The sequence below is a fragment of the Canis lupus genome, chromosome 21, assembly GCF_011100685.1.
Source record: "Canis lupus familiaris isolate Mischka breed German Shepherd chromosome 21, alternate assembly UU_Cfam_GSD_1.0, whole genome shotgun sequence".
In the NCBI taxonomy this organism is placed as follows: domain Eukaryota; kingdom Metazoa; phylum Chordata; class Mammalia; order Carnivora; family Canidae; genus Canis; species Canis lupus.
Window position 1 is genome coordinate 15715828 of NC_049242.1, and position 18476 is coordinate 15734303.

The 18476-nt window shown below is 38.7% G+C and overlaps 1 protein-coding gene across 33 annotated transcripts in view; it reads left to right on the plus strand.

Moving 5' to 3' along the window:
• Positions 1 to 18476, plus strand: part of DLG2 (discs large MAGUK scaffold protein 2) — a 1987603-nt gene that overhangs the window by 1824697 nt on the left and 144430 nt on the right. For all 33 annotated transcript variants that reach the window (XM_038568427.1, XM_038568453.1, XM_038568428.1 and 30 more), the window contains one exon: positions 12356 to 12470. In XM_038568427.1, coding sequence (XP_038424355.1) covers positions 12356 to 12470 — 115 coding nt within the window. The remainder of the gene's footprint in view (positions 1 to 12355; positions 12471 to 18476) is intronic.

An 18476-nucleotide genomic window follows, 5' to 3' on the forward strand; every position in this document is an offset into this window, starting at 1 on the left:
TGGTTTGGCGCCGCCTGCAGCCCAGGGTGTGATCCTGGAGACCGGGATCGAGTCCCACGTTGGGCTCCCTGCATGGAGCCTGCTTCTCCCTCTGCCTGTGTCTCTGCCTCTCTCTCTCCTCTCTGTGTATTATCATGAATAAATAAATAAAATCTTAAAAAAAAACTATAAAGAATAAAGAGCATTTTCTTATATTGTCATGATACTACAGAATGAAACCCAACAGAATGAAAAATAATTCTTTTTATGACCTAATATGTAGTCTATAATGGTTTGAAAATGTCTTTTTCCTAATCAGGATACAAACAAGCACCATGCATTACATTTGGTTGTTATGCCTCTTAAGTATAAAAAAAGACATTTAAACAAGAAAAAAATAGGAAAGACATACTTTTAAGGACACAGACACCCCACAGTCTGTTATACAAGTTTAGATTCATAAAGTGCTCCCACCCTTGGCCTTATTTTTCTCTGTTGCAGTATGGCCCTGCTCTCTGCAGCCACTGCCAGGAATTCCTGAACCAGATTGTTGCAGATTCAAAGCGTAGCAGAATCAGGTCTGAGTGCTCTCTCTCCTGAGCATCTCCTGCTTCCCCACAACCCTGATAAGTACCCAGTCTGTCATCGTTGTTGCCTGAGCCATGGTTTCTAGTTGAGCCTTAAACCCAGAATCACACTAATATATACTGAGCAGCTTTCATTTCGGAAGCATGGTGGGGGAGATCAAACAAAGACTTTTCATTTTGATCTTACCAACCTACCTTATAGAATTCACTATAAATATGAATCCATAGTTGTAGCAGAAATTGGTTGTGTAAGTGGTTGTGTAGGGTGACGAAGCCAAGTCTGAGATAGCCTGTATACTTGCCAGGAGCAAAAGAGGAACTAGCAATCACCTGTAGAGGAAATTATAGAATCACTGTAGCAAAAAATGCCCTGGATGAGGCCAGCACTCTAAGATTTGGATTCAAGTCCCAGCTCTGCTGTGTGACCTTGGCCAATTTGCCTAGCCTCTCTGAGTCACTATGGGAAGTATTCTTCCCATCGTGCTTCTATTTTTCTAGAATAGTGGGTTATCTTTCCAAGGTAATATGTCTACATATTTTTCAAAACACTATTAAAGGATAATCTGATAGGAATGTTGTGGAAGCAAGAAAGATATTTGTACCACTTAAGTCACACCCAAGGGGACTGCCAACCTGCCTACCTCTAGAGCCAGACTGCTTTATCTCCTTTCTCTGCCCTAGGCTATAATTAAGCAAAAATATCCCCCTTTTCTTTGGGCAAGATCTAACTGATCATTATTGCAGAAGAACGCAGGAAGCTTGAACATTATTATTTTAGCTTCTAGTTCCATGATTTTAATACAAAAGAAGGAACAAGACAAACCCAGCAAAGATTTAATATTTGTATTTGCCAAGGAAGGCTTTCTTATCTGGTTGAATGTAGTCTCAAGCACTATGTCTTAAATTAGAAGGCATAGTGCCTTGATCCTTCTTCTGATGCATCATTAGCTACGAATCACACCAATTAAACAACAGCCTGTGCTTCCCAAGCTCTGAGCCTTTCACCCAAACTACCAGCAAAATCTTTAGATCATCACCACTGGTAGCTAGGCCCTAATGATATCAGCAGTTTCCATTGCCCCTCAGAGTTTCACGTTTACTCTCTCATGCATGATGCCCTATGTGGCTTATTTCCATAGCCAAGGTAGAAATAAAATTCCACAAAACAAATCAGATTGTTTGAGGCAAATTTCAGATACTGAGGAAATATTCTTCTAGGCACATTGGAATTTTTAAAAAGACTATAATATATGAATTGTTTTTATTTTTTTCTTTAAGATTTATTTATTTGAGAGAGAGAAAAAGCGGGGGCGGGTGGGGGGGAGCATAGGAAGATCATGTGCAGGGCTTGATCTCACAACCCTGAGATCAGGACCTGAATTGAAACCAAGAGTCAGATGCCCAACCGCTAAGCCACCCAGGTGCCCCTGTATGAATTGTTTTTATTATCACTTTATCTTTGAACTGTACCATTCAGTTTATCAAACTTTTTTTGTATTTGTTTCTTCATTTGATCCTCACAACAAACTTCTGGTATAAGGGAGGTATTAGTATCATCTCCATTTCATAAACAAGGAATATAAGGCTTCAAGAGATTTTAGTGTTTCTTCCTTTTCATTTATTGAGCATTCTAGTCTGTTCCTGGCACCAAAGTATACCATTTACAAATGCCATTACATTTAATCTTCAAACAATCTGATGAGGTAGGTGATTTTTTTTATCATACAAATGAGAAAACCAAATCTTCTCTAGGTTGAATAACTTGCACAAAATCCATGTTGTGAGTCAGCAGTGAACTTAAGATGCAAAGTTGGATCATATTTATTTCAGAGTTTTTTTAAAATCACATTACATCAGGCTACTCCTAATTGCTTGAAGACATAGGCTTTGCCAAGCTCAAGAAGTTTCTTTGCTGACTCTGTTTTACAATAATCCTGATAATTAAAAATATATATATCTACCTATGTGAATCTATAAAACAAAGCTTGCATGAAGCCAAATTGAGATTTGACGTATCTAATTTTCAGGGTTGTATGCATATTGTGTAATATAGGTGGTTAGGGATTCAGACTAGGTTTGCCCATAAAACTTACTTCATTTTACACATTAAAGAATTCCTAAGCATTTGGCTGGAACCTTTTTAAAGGGTCTCCAGCCAAGCTGCATAGAAAATTGTTCAAGCCAAAAACAAATGATCCCGATTCTATTGAGAAAGACAAGAGACAGAGAGAGACAACATATCTGCATTCAACGTGTTATTAAAAAATGTTTTAAAGGTTTGATCTACTTCAAAGTAGATTAGGCAAGCTAAAGGATCAATTTTCTTTCCCTGAAGTCTTTATTTAACTCACCCAACTCAGCTAATGTTTATATTATCATTTACATACTGATAACTGTGTGTCATACTCTATTTTTTTTTTCAGATTTTATTTATTTATTCACGAGAGACAGAGAGAGAGAGAGGCAGAGACACAGGCAGAGGGAGAAGCAGGTGCCACACAGGGAGCCCGACATGGGACTCTACCCCGGGTCTCCAGGATCAGGCCCTTGGCTGAAGGTGGCGCTAAACCACTAGCCACCCGGGCTGCCCGTGAATTTAATTTTTAATCTATGTATCTCTTTCTTTCACTCTCCATCTCTCTGTGTGTCTCACACACACACACACACACACACACACACACACACACACACACGTAGCATGGTAGCTTGGGTCAGAAGTAAGCCAAACAACATCTGTAAATCTTTAGCAGTGGAAAAGTCCACGTCACCACTTTAACGCAGAGGTGGCAACCTGCAGATTGGCAACCTGAGAGATGAGCTAAGTCAGGGGTTGAAGTAAACAGTAAATTCCAGCAGCCAGAGGTCAGCTCTCTTGAAAGCAGGTGGGCATTCTGATGCATGTATGGGGGGGAAGCCAGTCTTCTAAAGTAGTCCATAAAAACACCACCCTTTCCAGCATGACAGCTTGTAAAGCAGCCAGAATAAGCGAAAGCTCTAAGGTATCTCTAAAGCCTAATATAATATGGCAGGACCTTTTCTGTGTTTGTCTGGCTCTGAAATCCCAGGGCAAGTAAGAAAAGAAGAGGTGGTGAAATGGGAATAGTTGAGTTTTTTCTAAGCTCCAAGTAAATACAGTTATTTTTGTATCATCATACAAAAGAATTTTGACAAAGTATTTCTTCTTAGACTTGAGATATAACCTGTGATCTATGTTTGACCCATAGATAGATAAATGATGATAGATAGATAGATGATAGACAGATGATAGATAGATAAAGTATATAGATATATGTATGTAGTATGTAGATACGTAGAAGATAAGGAGAGAGTGCTGTAACATTTTTTAAAGATTTATTTCTGAAAGAAAGAGAGAGGGAGGACATGAGTGGGAGAGGGAGAGGGAGAAAGAATCTCAAGCAGACTCCTTACTGAGCATGGAGCCTGATATCGGGCTTGATCTCACAACCCTGAGATCATGACCTGAGCTGAAACCAAGAGTCGGACACTCAACCAACTGCACCACCCAGACACCCTGAGTGTAGTGACATATTTGGGGTGTTCTTGCTTTAACACTTTATCAGATTACACTAATTAGGAGGCTCACATCTGTCCCCCTACACAAATGCATTTCAGCCTGTAAGATCAAAATGAGTCTTGTATCCACCCTCTCCAAAAAAGGTGCTATTATTGTTATTAACTGATGGTGCTTTTAAATATCAATACTGCTTAAAATGATGAAAATGAAGTACACCGTATTAGATATTCAGGACAAGGTTGTATGGGGCAGAGATGATTTTCCCACCTAACAAATGAGGAAACCGTTATCTCTGAGAGGTTAAGGGATTTTCCCAACATCACCCAGAGCCAAGACACAAATCCAGCAACTCATTCCAGGGCACTACTTTGAGACCCTTCTTGCTCTTCTCCCTCCACCAGTACAACAGAGTCTTTCACAAAGATTTACCTTGCCTCAATGTCTCCATTATAACATGGATCTGAATATATTGGCTTCTTCCCATGACAGAGATATCCTATCACCTTCTAGAAAGTACTTGATACCACTCAGAAGAAGCAGATATTTAAATGGCAGATGTTCTTTTTTATATTCACAACAGGAAACCAGAAAATTGAAGGCAGCAAAGCACTAGCCTGTGAGTCCCTTGAGGCAAAGGTCTTTCCAGTGAATTTGGTGTCCCTAGCAATTAGCATTGTGCCTGCATGGCATAAACCCCGAAGATATGTTTGCTGAATAGATGAAAAAAGGATGTTTCCCCCAAAGAAATGGAAGCTTTTATAATTGCCCACAGTATCTCATCCCTGGAGCAGTGATCAGATGTTATGCTAAATAAAGATAGATATAAACTATTCCTCCTGCATCCTTTGCATGTACCCCTCCTGGACCCTGGCGACAAAGAGGGTCATGTGCAGGTAAACAAGATTGCAACACCAGTAGACTGTACACCATTGATATTTGCTGCAGCCCTATTGGAAGGTGCCCCAAAGCTTAGCCTCCCTTAGCTTCTGAAGCACTAAGAACTTCAAATTCAGATTTGTCTATTAAAAGCATCACTTCTCAGGCATGTAGCAGGTGGCCTCTTCAAACTACTTTCCCTGTAGCGAGGAAATGGTAGCTCAGCAGGAAAGCAGTCTGTGTCGCTTGGATGTGCTGAACCCCTCTAACAGCTCAGTGATTTCACCAGTTGTTGTTAAAGTTGTGCAGTGTCCATAATGAACAAGCAGGAATAGGATGCTACTGTCCTTATTAGTGCCACTAAGGACTGCATATGCATTTATTCTGAAGGAAGCCACCAGGGTAATAGCAAGCAACAACTATTTTACATTTGTGAAGTGCTTCCTGTCAAATCTCATTTTGATTCTCAAAACTACTTTATGAGAGGAATCTCACAATTTTGCAGATGAACAAACTAAGGTTCAGAAACTTCCCACGGCCCCATTGGTAGCAAATGATAGGCTTAAGATATAGAGCTGGCCTCCTAAACTCAAGTTCCTAATCGCCTTTCCTCTGCTCACTGCTTCCTCTGATCTCATGATTTGGGAGTCAGCAGCATGGTTGTAACTGCAGAGGGGTGCCCTCCCCACCAGTTCACTTGGAGAAGAGCATGCCCGTAGCTTCATGCTGTTGTCTAACACACTGAGCTCATTGTTTCCTTCTCTAAGACAGGAGGCTGGTCATCTGAGCCTTGAAAATGTGAGCAGTTGGGCAGCTTTAATCAAGTCGGATTAATTTTCCTGCATCAAACAACGCCAGCCCCCTCACAGAAGCAATGCCTCCTTTCCTGTGTGAATGATAGGGTGGATTTGCATTCTGGGTCTCCTCGTTCACTCTTGACAAATTGCAGAAGTGTATAGCAGAGTGTATAGCAGAGCTCCTTCTCATGTGCAGTGTATGGTGTTCACACCCTTGCCTTTCTCCCTCCAAGTGTCCATCAGTAGCTCAAACTCTTGAGAAACTGATAATAGGCAGAATGAGTCTATACCGGGAGGGGGGTGCTCTAGGAGTGGAGACAGGTTTTCATTTTACCTAATACAGAAAGGGGTTATGACTTTTACAAGTAATGAATAAAAATAGGTGTTAAATTACATGTGAAAATTACCCGGAGGAATTACCAGTCATTACCAAGATCCAACCCTTGAAGTCCATAGGCTCTCTTGTAATCTTCCCAACACATCTTGACATAGAAACAGTTATTATTCCTGTTCTACTTATGAGAAAATTGAGCCCAGAAAGGTTAATAACTTTCACAGTAATACACAACTAGTAAGTGGCAGAGCCAGGATTCTGACCCCATCTGTATAAACCACGTTTTGTACCCTGTCTACTGTTATCACCCATCATGTCCAACCAAGTGAAAGCAAGTAATGCAATCCCAGTATGAATCTGTTTCAACAAAAACAACTGTATTTACATGCCCAAGAAGGGGAAATTTTTCATACATAGAAGAAAGAACCAGCTGGAAATAACATTTCTTGAAACTCCTCTAAAACATTTGCCTAGAAGTTGGTTTTCAGCAGTTTGCTTCTTGTTACACAAGAAAACCCCAAGAAACATAAAACATAAAATAAATACAAACTTGTAATTTTGAAAGCATTTACCAGGCATCTATTTCATGCTAAGTAAGACAGAATAAGGTGCTGCCTCTTTAATGCAACTCCGCACTTCAGCATTCTTATGCTTAATTTCCTTGACATTGTCACATTCTGGAAGCAAACTCCTTCAGGTTCTGTCTTATTCAACACTATCTGCCAAGCACCTGACACAGTCCTGAGTCTAGAGCACGAGGAACGACAGGCCCGAGGTTTGGGGACCAGAGATAGGCGAGGCATCCTCACCCTCTAAGGGGTTTGCACGGCAATAAAGAAGCTCAGCGTACACATGATCAACACAGCAGATGAGAAGAAGGAGAGCAAGATGTCAAGAGAGAGGAGAGAGTTGAGGACACCTTAGATTCTAAAGGAGAAGTAAGATGTTATATCAGATATCATGATATAATGGAAATAAATTGACCTCACAAAGATCCAAGGTCAATTTAGTGATTTTGGTGAAGTTAATTAGCTTCTCTGCCTTTGTTTCCATACCATCCATTTGTATGTCATCCATTGTATATCATTCCATTTAGTATACCATCTTGAAAATGGTATACCTACCTCAGAGCTTTGTTAGGAGAAATAATATTTCAATTATACCACACAGACACTAGCCCATTACTGGTGCTCAGAGAACAGGAATTCTCCTTTAGATGATGTAAAGATTGGAGCGCTTTCAGATCTCACATAAATGTTCCCCCTGAGTGTTAGGATTTGACTGAAAAATCTATGAAAAAGGAAAGCAGAAATGGGGCTGAAAGCTTTAGGGAGACGAGCAGGGATTAAGCTTAAACGGACATGGTGGTGGTAGTTTTTGTCATGCTGCAAACTGTGATTTTCAGCACCATTATAAGACATAAAGAAGTTCTATCTCACAATTTACAGACCTGTTTTCTTGTTTATTCTTGAGCATTTCTCACCATAAACTCATTCATCTCTGAGAAGCTGGAGACATTCCTCCTCTTCTCCCTCTGTCCCTGTGTGACTCTCACAAATACCATTTATATTTGTAAATTCAGATTTTATTGCTTCTGCTCTGATGAAATTACTTATACTTAAATTTTCTTTTCAAAAAAAAAAAAATAGTGAAGAGGGGTCCCTGGCTGGCTCAATCAGTGGAGCATGCAACTCTTGATAGTGGGTTCATGAGTTCAAGCCCCACAATGGCATGGAGGCTACTTCATGTAATAATGAATAATAATCAAGTAATAATAAAATAAAAAATAACGGGGTGCCTGCGTGGCTCAGTCGGTTAGATTTCTGACTCTTGGTTTTGGCTTGGATCATGATCTCATGGGTCGTGGAATCAAGTCTACATAGGGCTCTGCTTGAGATGCTCTCTGCCTCTCTCCCCCAACTTCCTTTGTCTCTCTCCCTCTCTTTCTTACTAAACATCGATAAATAAATTTTTAAAAAAGAGTGAAGAGTTGGGCAAGCACTTTTAAACAGAAATAAAAACATAGGATTTGTGGTTAACACGACTGTCAAAGTGGAGGAATTGAGGGCAGGATATATTCTAATGAAGACAAATTCAATATAACACAACACTTCCCTGTCCACAGTGGGGAGTGTAAACAGTGTAGAATATGGTGTAAAACAAACATTTCAAAAGCAAGGCAGAAAACATCTGGGAAATCTAATGAGCCATACAATAAAGAGAACACAGCTTACTATTAAAGCAAGTAGCCTGTTGTGACATATAAAATGTGACAACCAGAAGAGCCTTACAAAGTGCTTATCAGATACAGGTTAAGTATCGGAGAAGTGTTTCCAATGTATGACATGCCTGAAGTGGGGAGAACACAGAGATCACCTGGAGAACAAGAAAAGTATCAATGGGATTTGGGAGTGGCAGCAATTAGATAGGAATAAAACTCTGAAATTGGATAGACTATTTAGCCTTGAAAAAAGAAGTCAGTCCCACAGGAGAAGAATGTTGTCTTTTTTTTTTTTTAAGATTTTATTTATTTATTCATGAGAGACACAGAGAGAGAGAGAGAGAGAGAGAGAGAGAGAGAGGCAGAGACACAGGGAGAGGGAGATGCAGGCTCCATGCAGGAAGCCTGACATGGGACTCGATCCCCGGTCTCCAGGATCACGCCCCGCACTGAAGGCAGATGCTCAACCGCTGAGCAGACGTCCTGAATGTTGTCTTTCTTCATTTAAAAAAAATCCTTAACATCAAGAACAGGCAATTTCAGTACCTGTAGGCATTTTATAACTAAACTTATTTAATGGTTCTGCTTACTTCCTCATTCATGATTCATTCAGAAAACATTTATTGAACCCCTATTATTAAATGCCTCCTGCATACCAGACACTATTTTAGGAACAGGGAAGCCCAACGAGAGTGAGTTGTGGCTTCTGCTCTCAGAGAGCTCAGTCTAAATGGGGAAGATGAGCAATGGCACAAAACACTGCAATTTGCTGTGATAAGCACAAAAAAGTATGAAAGTGGTCAAATGGCATCGGGGACTGGCACTGAATTAAGATGCTTTAGTAGGAGATAGGAGGTGGGACTTGAGGTTTTTATCACGGTAGTGCAGTCACCAAAGTTGTAAGAGAGGGTATCCTGGGAGCAGATGGGGGATTTAGTAATTCTCAGGGAAATGCCTGGTATTTAGGAAGTAGCAATGTGGAAGCACGCTCAGAAGACCCTAAGAGATCCTGCTTTGTTTCCAGGCCAGAGTATCTGATTCTCTAGGAGTGGGGGCTGCATGACGTCTGTGCAAAGCTTTGACTCGTACCTGCACCATAGCATTATATCAACCTTCCATAAATGTGCTCACATAGCCTGGTATCCTGTTAATAACAGCAAAAAGCTGGATGGGTCTATCTTCTGCTGTACTTCTCTGCAACTGTTAAATAAAGTCTTAACCATGTGATGCCATTAAGGGTATTAAGAAATATAGCTATGTATTTGGGAGAAGGCAGGAAAAGATCCAAGTTACATAGTTAAAAAGAGAAAAAGCTATTAGCATAATATATATTTACGATCTCATATGTATGTGGGTATGTGTGTGTATATATATATGAAATGAGTTGGGGGCACTTGGGTGGCTCAGTTGGTTAAGTATTTGCCTTTGGCTCAGGTCAAGATCCTAGGGTCCTAGAATCAAGTCCTGCATCGGGCTCCCAGCTCAACAAGGAGTCTGTCTCTCTCTCTCCCTCTGCCTCTTCCCCAGCTCATGCTCTTTCACTCTCGCTGTCTCTCAAATAAATAAATAATCTTTAAAAAAAATGAGTTAATAACTGCCTGTGCACATCATGTATCTTTAGAGAAAGCTATGCAAAGGACAGCAATGAGGAGGAAGGAAAAGGTAGGGAAGGCAGAAGAGCTAAGAGGACCTCTCAATTTTTCTTCTGTGCTTTTCCATATGGTCCAAATTTTGACAACATCCATGAACTTTATTTTGTGATTTAAGGAAGAAATAGTGCCCACATAGCACTAAGCATAGTGTCTGCCATGTGATGCCAATGAATATTAATTAACTCTTAGGATGACTTGCCCAAAATGATTTAAATCTGTATACAGTGTCATATGTGTCATATATCGATTGTTATAAATGAATGTTTTTTCTCTCTGTAAAAAGGGGTTGAAATAAATATCATAAATTATAATCAATAGATTTTAGGTTAAATATGTGTTCTGCTTATTTAGTCATTTAGGACTTAATTACTTAAAGCTAAGCTTTGAAGAGGAAGCCTTCCAAATCTAGATTACATAAGACTTTGCTTAAGCACCAGAAATTTCCAGTCAGCTTCTATGGTTTTATCTTTAGAGTACTAAACTTTAAAAATATTTAACATTCATAGGTCATTATCCAGTTGTCCATTTATCACTGAAAACCAAGGTCAAATCTTCTTCTTTTTTTTAAGATTTATTTATTTATTCATTTAGAGAGAGCTAGAGAGAGGCAGAGACACAGGCAGAGGGAGAAGCAGGCCCCATGCAGGAAGCCCGATGTGGGACTCGATCCCGGGTCTCCAGGATCACACCCCAGGCTGCAGGCGGCACTAAACCGCTGCACCACCGGGGCTGCCCCACATCTTCTCTTTTATGATATACTACCCCATAATAACCAACAGATAGTAAATTGAGCTTAAATTTAATTTGTGGAACTTTTTGTTGTAAAGAATTTGAAACACTGCAAGTAGATCATCTTTTATTATGTTCATTTAGTCATCCTTGTTTTTTATGAAAAGTTATGAATAAGTTGAATTGAAAATCAAATTGTTTTTTGAAATGTATTAAGGAAATGCTTTATGATGAGTTCCTCTGTATAAAAGAACAATTTATCATTTGAATTAGCATTTTAAAAAATTCTTTATGATGAATTTCTTTGTAATCAAAAGAACTATTTATAATTCGAACTAGCATTTTTACATTTACCTTGTAAGTAAATTGGCCTTCTCACCTACTCGATTTTACTAAAGTAAAACACTATGTGCCACGGAGATGAAAGAACAAATTGTGATCAGGAATATAAAAACTTCAGAAGCTTTTACTTTTTACATGCTGATTGTGTTAATAAGTATCTTAAAACCTATTTATGCTGTCTTCTATTTGTGTTGTCTTCATTTTTTTATTGGAAAAAATACTTTTCCTATGAAGAAATAGTATGATATATATCTATATTTTCTTGATATTTTAGGCCCATATGTTTGAATGTTTCTAAAATATATTTACCCTCATTTCCAATGCCATTCTCCTAGAAGCTGATTTAAATATATTATGCATCTTAGAAGTGATGAGGTTTAGTGTATGGATTTTATATTAAAGTTATAAGGCAAAATTAAGGTATAATCCCAAATGATCAGCTTCTAACAATCCTGTAGCAGAAAAAAAAATTTAGTCAAATTAAAAGGAAGGTTGGTTTTTTTAGTTTTGGGGTTTTTTTACACAATTCATCACCAAACACTTGGTTCTCAGTCTATCAGGCTGAAAGTTAACTGTAGACTCAAACTCCCCTCCCAATAACATTGCTAATTCCTTGTATATTTGTTTGTTCATGGTCTTGGTGGGTTGTTTTTTTTCCCCTTTTCTAAATTAAAACTTTTATTTTGAGATAATTATAGATTCATATGCAGTTGCAATAAATAATACAGGAAGATCCATGTAACTTTTACTCATAGTTTTCCTCCAATGGGAACATTTTGTAAAACTATAGCATGGTATCACAGCCAGGATACTGACTTTGATATAATCCATCAATCTAATTCCAATTTTCCCAGTTTTACTTGGACTCATTTGTGTGAGTATATATGAGTATAGTTAGTTGTATATAATTTCTTCACATGTGCAATTACCTGTATCCATTACCACAGTCAAGACAGCACATTTTTATCATCACAGGTATGCCCTGTGCTGCCCATATATAACGTTGCACACCTCTTCCCCCATGGACTTATCACATGTGGGGATTTGATGGCAGCATAATTTCTATTTACATTTGGGGAAGTAACTGATTTCCTTTTGTGAATGTCCTTTTCCTTTTGTGAATGTCTGCAAATAAATAATATTAAGCAACTGATCCCTTCATGTTCACCCTTTTGAGTTGTGCATTTCCCTAAGTTTTGGCAAAGCAACCAACATCAGGGACAAGTAGCTGTCTTGGCTGTGCACGATTTCTCCTTCTCTGAAGTCTCAGGACCAAATCTACCATCTTTGTTTCCTTTCCCAGATTACGCTCGATTTGAGGCCAAAATCCATGACCTACGCGAGCAGATGATGAACCACAGCATGAGCTCCGGGTCCGGGTCCCTGCGAACCAATCAAAAACGCTCCCTCTATGTCAGGTAGGCAAAGGAGCATTTCTTACTGTGATCTCCACATTGTGAGCCATGCAGCTTGGGGAGATAAAGGCAACACCTTGTGCCAATGGAACATGTGTTCTTATTAACTCATGCTCATCAATACACCACTGTAAGACTGTAAGACTATTTTTAACCACTTTGAAGACATTTTGAAATGTTACTATGTTAAATTAGTTAAAAAGCCCTGCTTTTAATAAGTTACTCTTTGAGAATGTTATGGTCTAGGGTCAAGTTCTTAGTACAGGTTGCAGTAAAATAATGAGAAGAAACATTTTCATTCCTGATCATCTTAAATTGAATATATGGACCAATGCCTTGGATATTTTCTTACCGTCAGTATAGGAAGAAAATATTCTTGTATCACCTCTTGACCTGCTTGATATATATTGCATGAACTTTGGTGTATTGATTGAAAGTCAAAGTTCTCTGTGAAAGAGTTACATGCTTCTTACCAACAAGTTTTGGTGGAAAGACTTTCTTCTGTGGTATCTTGTGACCAATCGTTTCTCAGACTGTGAAAGTTACCTGTTCCTTGCCTGACAAAATGCATTAATTTACCAGGAAAAAAAAAAAAAAGATTGATTGAACTTGAAATGCATTCCGGTCTCTTAGCCCTGTAGTTAACTCTTGAATAAGATCCATCATCAATGAACTATAACATGCACCTCTTCTTAGTGCATGCCTCCTATATCCCTTCCAAAATATACTTCATCCATGCTGACTGTACTTTTTAAAATAATATAAGTATTAACAACCAAAGGAGAGAAATGGTACCTAATAAGTTGTCAAAATGAATCTGTGTGCCACTGGAGGAACCACTCCCAATCCTCATCGCATTCTCCTCTCTTCAATTGGCCCCAAAATCTGGTCTGACTCCCACCAAAGGTCATATCCTCCTCACCTGAGATTTTACTGTTTTTCCCTAGCATGAAGGGTATGTTATGGATACTAAATTATGTAGTTGAACTGACATGTTCCATTGATTCCACTTTGGCTCTGATGTTATCTTCTGTGTGTATCAGATAGGTACAGCAGGACCAAGAAGGGAGCAGGATTTCAGATGGTAGCACATTCTCAAAGGCCTTGATTTGCTGGTCCTTGGAGAAAACATAGAGTCCCTTCTTATTCTAGGGCGTTCAAATACTTAGGAAGCCCTGAGATTTAAAATAAAAACAGGATAAAAAACAAAATTATTTTTGACTATTGATGTTCCAAATTTGAATTTCACAAGATTATTTTGATATACTCCAGTGTAATCCACAACAGCAGCTATTAAGAACCACCCTGGAACAAGTTTTGTCGCAAAGTCACAGATATGATGGAAAGTGGCTTTTCTTTTCTCCCTTCTGGCTTTATATTGCTGGTCTTTGTAATGCAAAATATTTTAAATCTTGAAATGCTTTACTCTTGGGTAGCAAATTGGGAAAAGCCAATTCGGTTAATAGGATAGAGAAAAATCAGTTAATGCAAATGAAATAGATATATAGAATAACACTGAAAGGAAAAATTATCATATTGTTGATATCTTGTTAAAAAAATAGGATGCAGAAGAATGTTAATGTACTAGAAGAACTTTGCTGAAAATATACTGGTAATAGTTTAGTCTTTTGAGTTAAGTTGTGGAAGATTAGGAAAATTAAATGGAGTAATAGAGTGATATAACATAAAATGAATAGACTAATTTGAAAGAGTAGTATTAATCAGACCCAAACCTTTATTCTCTAAAATGATAAATAAAGAATGACATACAAAAGAGATGAGGATTTAAGGTAATAAAGAATGTTATCTTAATCGCATTCTAACAGTTGGAAGTTGCATTGAAATGAGGAACTTCTTTTCAGTGACACTCAAAAATAGCTGACACTTCATGGGAAATTCTCCAAATGATCTCTCTACTATACAAATAAGATATTTGTTTTCCAAATGTATAATTATTAATACTTATTTAGTACCTAGAGGGCTGATCTTAGCATTAAATGACTCTTAGAGGCATAAAATTGGAAGAGATAGTGGCCATATATAAGTAAAATCAGAAGGAAAGAACTTAGAAGACCCCCCTGGCCTTGTTTTCATACGCTGTGATAAAACTGACAAACCCTACCCCAACAACAACAGCAAAAAGGCAATGCAATGGAATGAACTAGCAAAGCCTAAGGGAATTCTTACTAAAAAAGGATCTTTTTAGTACCTTTGTACTTTAGTAACTTTGTACCTTTGTCCCCACCCCCACCCCAGCCTTTTGGGGGTTGGGGGGTAGGGTTACACCAAATATGGCTATAGGATTTTCATAGAGATGCTTGCTTTATCTAGAGCACTTGAATAGGGCCAGTGCCAGTTGGTTGTACTTATTTTAGAAAGTCAACTAAGTTGCTCTCTCAAAATAAATTAGTAGCAGGATTTCTCTGATTATATAAATATCAAATGATGAGCATGTTTCTTTAATCTGAGAATGACATCCTGGAATATTCTTATGCTTGGCTTTATGTAAGTCTAGAGCTGGAAGGAATCATAGCTATCACCAGGTCCACTATTTAATTTACAGGAGAGGAAACTGAGGCCCCAGGAGGGAAGAGATGTGCCACAGCTTTTTGGTGGTGGGGTAAGATCTTTTACCTCCCTTCTCACTCCACCTCCCAAGGGCTCAGCTTCTGTGGTATCAGCTGTTGAACGCACTTTAGCTATAATTCCCAATCTGCTCCTGGCAGCTCAGCCCTGAACTCTTAGATTAAAGAATAGATTAGCCGAGAGGAGAAACTCAAACACAAACCCTTTTGGGGTTTTTACACTGGATAAACTGCACTATAGGACATATGGGATTTCTTTAGTTTCATTGGTATTTTTCCATGAAGCCAAAACCTAAACCGGAAAGCTAACAGCCTTTCTTTGTTCTATGATAAACAATTTAGCTGACTTGTAGGATATTTGTCTGCACCACAAAACCACCCTTCCCCTAGGAGTTGCTTCCTCTTCCCTACACACACAAACACACACACACACACACTCAAATCTAACCCTGCCTTGGCTGTGTCTGAGAGGCTACATCTTGCATGAGCTGGCCTTATTCCCTTACTAGAAATAATCCACCCAGGTGATAGCAATTTGTCCTGAAAGTGTTGAAAGGAGGGAGGGGGAACTAGCATATCTGAGCCAGGCAGCATTCTAAACTTGAGCCAACCCTCTCTATTTTCCAATCTATTTGTAATTATTTTCCTTCTTTGAATCTTTTGTGTAAGGTGCCTGAAGTACTTTGGTAGTGCTGTACAAATGGAGTTGATTGCTGCTTGTGATAACACTGTACATGTTCTATGTGAATGATTTGGATATATTTGATTTACGGGGCTTTTTGTATTGTGTATTTCTTGCATTGTGAAACATATAGTTGTAGAACCTTAAAAGTAAATAAAATGTTAAAAATTTGAATAAAATATTTTTCAAAATACTTCATAAGTACATTATGAATTCTTCAGATGTAGATGCACTTGAGCTCCCGAGCCACTGGAATACGCATTTTGTTGCACATATTTCGAGGCTCTCTATGTGGGCAGATTGAGCTCTCCCTGCCTCTAAAATATGTGCTCTTTCTTACCTACCAGCTGGTGAAAGCATCCCTGTGACAGAGAACAGGGCTTTTCCTGCTGCTAATAGGAATGGACCTTTATATCCAAATGCTACTAAGAATCAGAGATGTAGGTGATTGAAATCACATAAAAGTGCAAATAGCTAAGGAAAGAGCCTTTCTTATGATAAAAAGGAGAGCAAGAGCACCCAGGACTTGGAGAATGGGGAGAGGTGGAAAGAAAAGCTGCGTAGTTCACCAATGGGGAGTAAAAGGTCACAGGACAGAGTGAAGCCTGGCCCATGTTCATTTGTTAATCAAAGGAATCAATTTTGAGAGTTCAAGTGAATAACCTCTCTGTCCTATAATGAACACTGAGGACTCAGCCATAAAAGTCATGTTTCCTGTCCACAAGAATCTCTTATTCAATTGGAGATGAGATGAAGATGAGAGGAAGACAATCACAATGCAGTGTGGGGTGGAAAATTAGCTCTAGAAAGGCCTGGACCCTTCATTGCTTCGTAATGCAAAGACTGCTGAACTGATTCTTAAAGATCTTATGGGAGTTAACTTGAAAACTTCTAAGTAAGAAAAACGTTCTTCACTGTGACCCAGTAAATACATACAGCATAAAGCTGAAAAACTTTTTAGTTAAATTGTACTTTTTTTGTAAAGTGTTATTTTATTTTCCGTTCTGTTTGTCTCCCTTTTTTTAAAAAATGAAGATCACAACTCATTAACTTGATTTAATGACTCACTAATGGGTCATGATATAAAGCTTGCAGATGGAGTAAACAAGAAGGAGCACTCCAGGCAAATGACACTTCACGCAGGCAGGAGAGCATACCTTCACTGCATTATATTCAGCAGATCTCTGGGTTGGTTGTTCAGCCAATTTGGTACAGATGAGGAAGTGGAAGTGAAAGAAAACGCTTGTCAGGCACCTTCTGTGGGCCAATCATTGTGCTCATGGTATTGTACATATGTTTTCCCATATGATTCTCCCAATATCTTGAGGAGTCACAAAATGTTTTCTCCATTTTACAGATGAAAAAACTGAGATTCACAGAAGTTAAATAATTTCCCCAAGATCACAGAGTTAGACTGGATATAAGCATAGACATCCAGGGCCTGTATGTGAGGCAGCACAGAACAGCGTTGAAGAACCAGTTGCTGGATTATTCCAGACAGACAAAATTTAAGTCCTGATTCTGCCGCTTACTAGCTCAAGTGATTTGGGACAAATCAGTCTCTCTGGCCTTGGTTTCTTTGTGAAATGCAAATAGTGATAGGATACCATAAACTGGTAGTAAGGACTAAATAAAACTGTGAATTTAAATACCTGACACACAGGAAACAATTAATTGGTGATATTTATTGTATATTATGAAGGCAACCTCTCCTCTACAGGACAGAGAGATTATAGAAATGGTCCTGAACAAACTACTGTTTTCTCCTAGTTTTCTCTTGCTTCCTTTCAGCAAGAGAAGGAGGACAGACATCCTGGCACCATTTTACATTTTTTCACATTTAGATACCATGGAGGCTGAAGTGGGGGGATCAGAATTGTAGGCTCCGGGATGCCCAGATCTGTCAACTCACCAGACATCTCTCATACTGATTAGGGGACAGAAGGCAAGCTGAGGACAAAGCAGAAGCTGACACCCCACAACCCATCCCTACCCCTCCAAATCCTCTCACCACCTTTTGCTGCTTCCTAAAGACACCTTTTGCTTCAAAGGCTGTAATATGACAAATGCTCTTAGGTCTGCCTCCTGCCCCATTGTTGAACATAAGGCTTTCATTCATTGATTGATTAGTGCATTGATTCTTACATTCAATAAACATGATTTACATACTTTCCTAGAGTGTAACATCTATGGCAGATGTTGAGGATACAGAGATGAATAAGAACACACACCTCCTTCCCTCAGGATTCTTATAGTCCTTATCTGTAGACAATGCAAATACTATGTATAGATCATTATTTCCTGATACTTCATGCATTATATGCTGGCAATTATCCTTTTTGAATTTTTGCAGTATTCCTATTAGGCTTCCTACCTGCCTAGAAGATCACTGGTATTTAAAACCCATCTGTTAAAAAAAAAAAAATCTGTTAAAATAATGATCATTCTAGTCTTTATTAAGTTTTCATGGTAAAGGCCCTTGAAATGGAAACACCATTCAATACTGGACCTGCAAATTCCAGTTAATGTCTTCATTTTATTATGCCCTTAGTGTCTTATGCCATAGTGCCTGGCATAAAGAAGTTTGCTTAGTAAATAATTGTTGAATGAATTAATTCCTAGACTCTCTTTCCTATACAGATATGAAAGAAAAAATAGAATATAAGCCAAGATCCTTAGACAACGAGTCCTATACAAGTTTGATACCAGCTGGGCTGCCACCAAGTCCATAGAGTCTGGTCA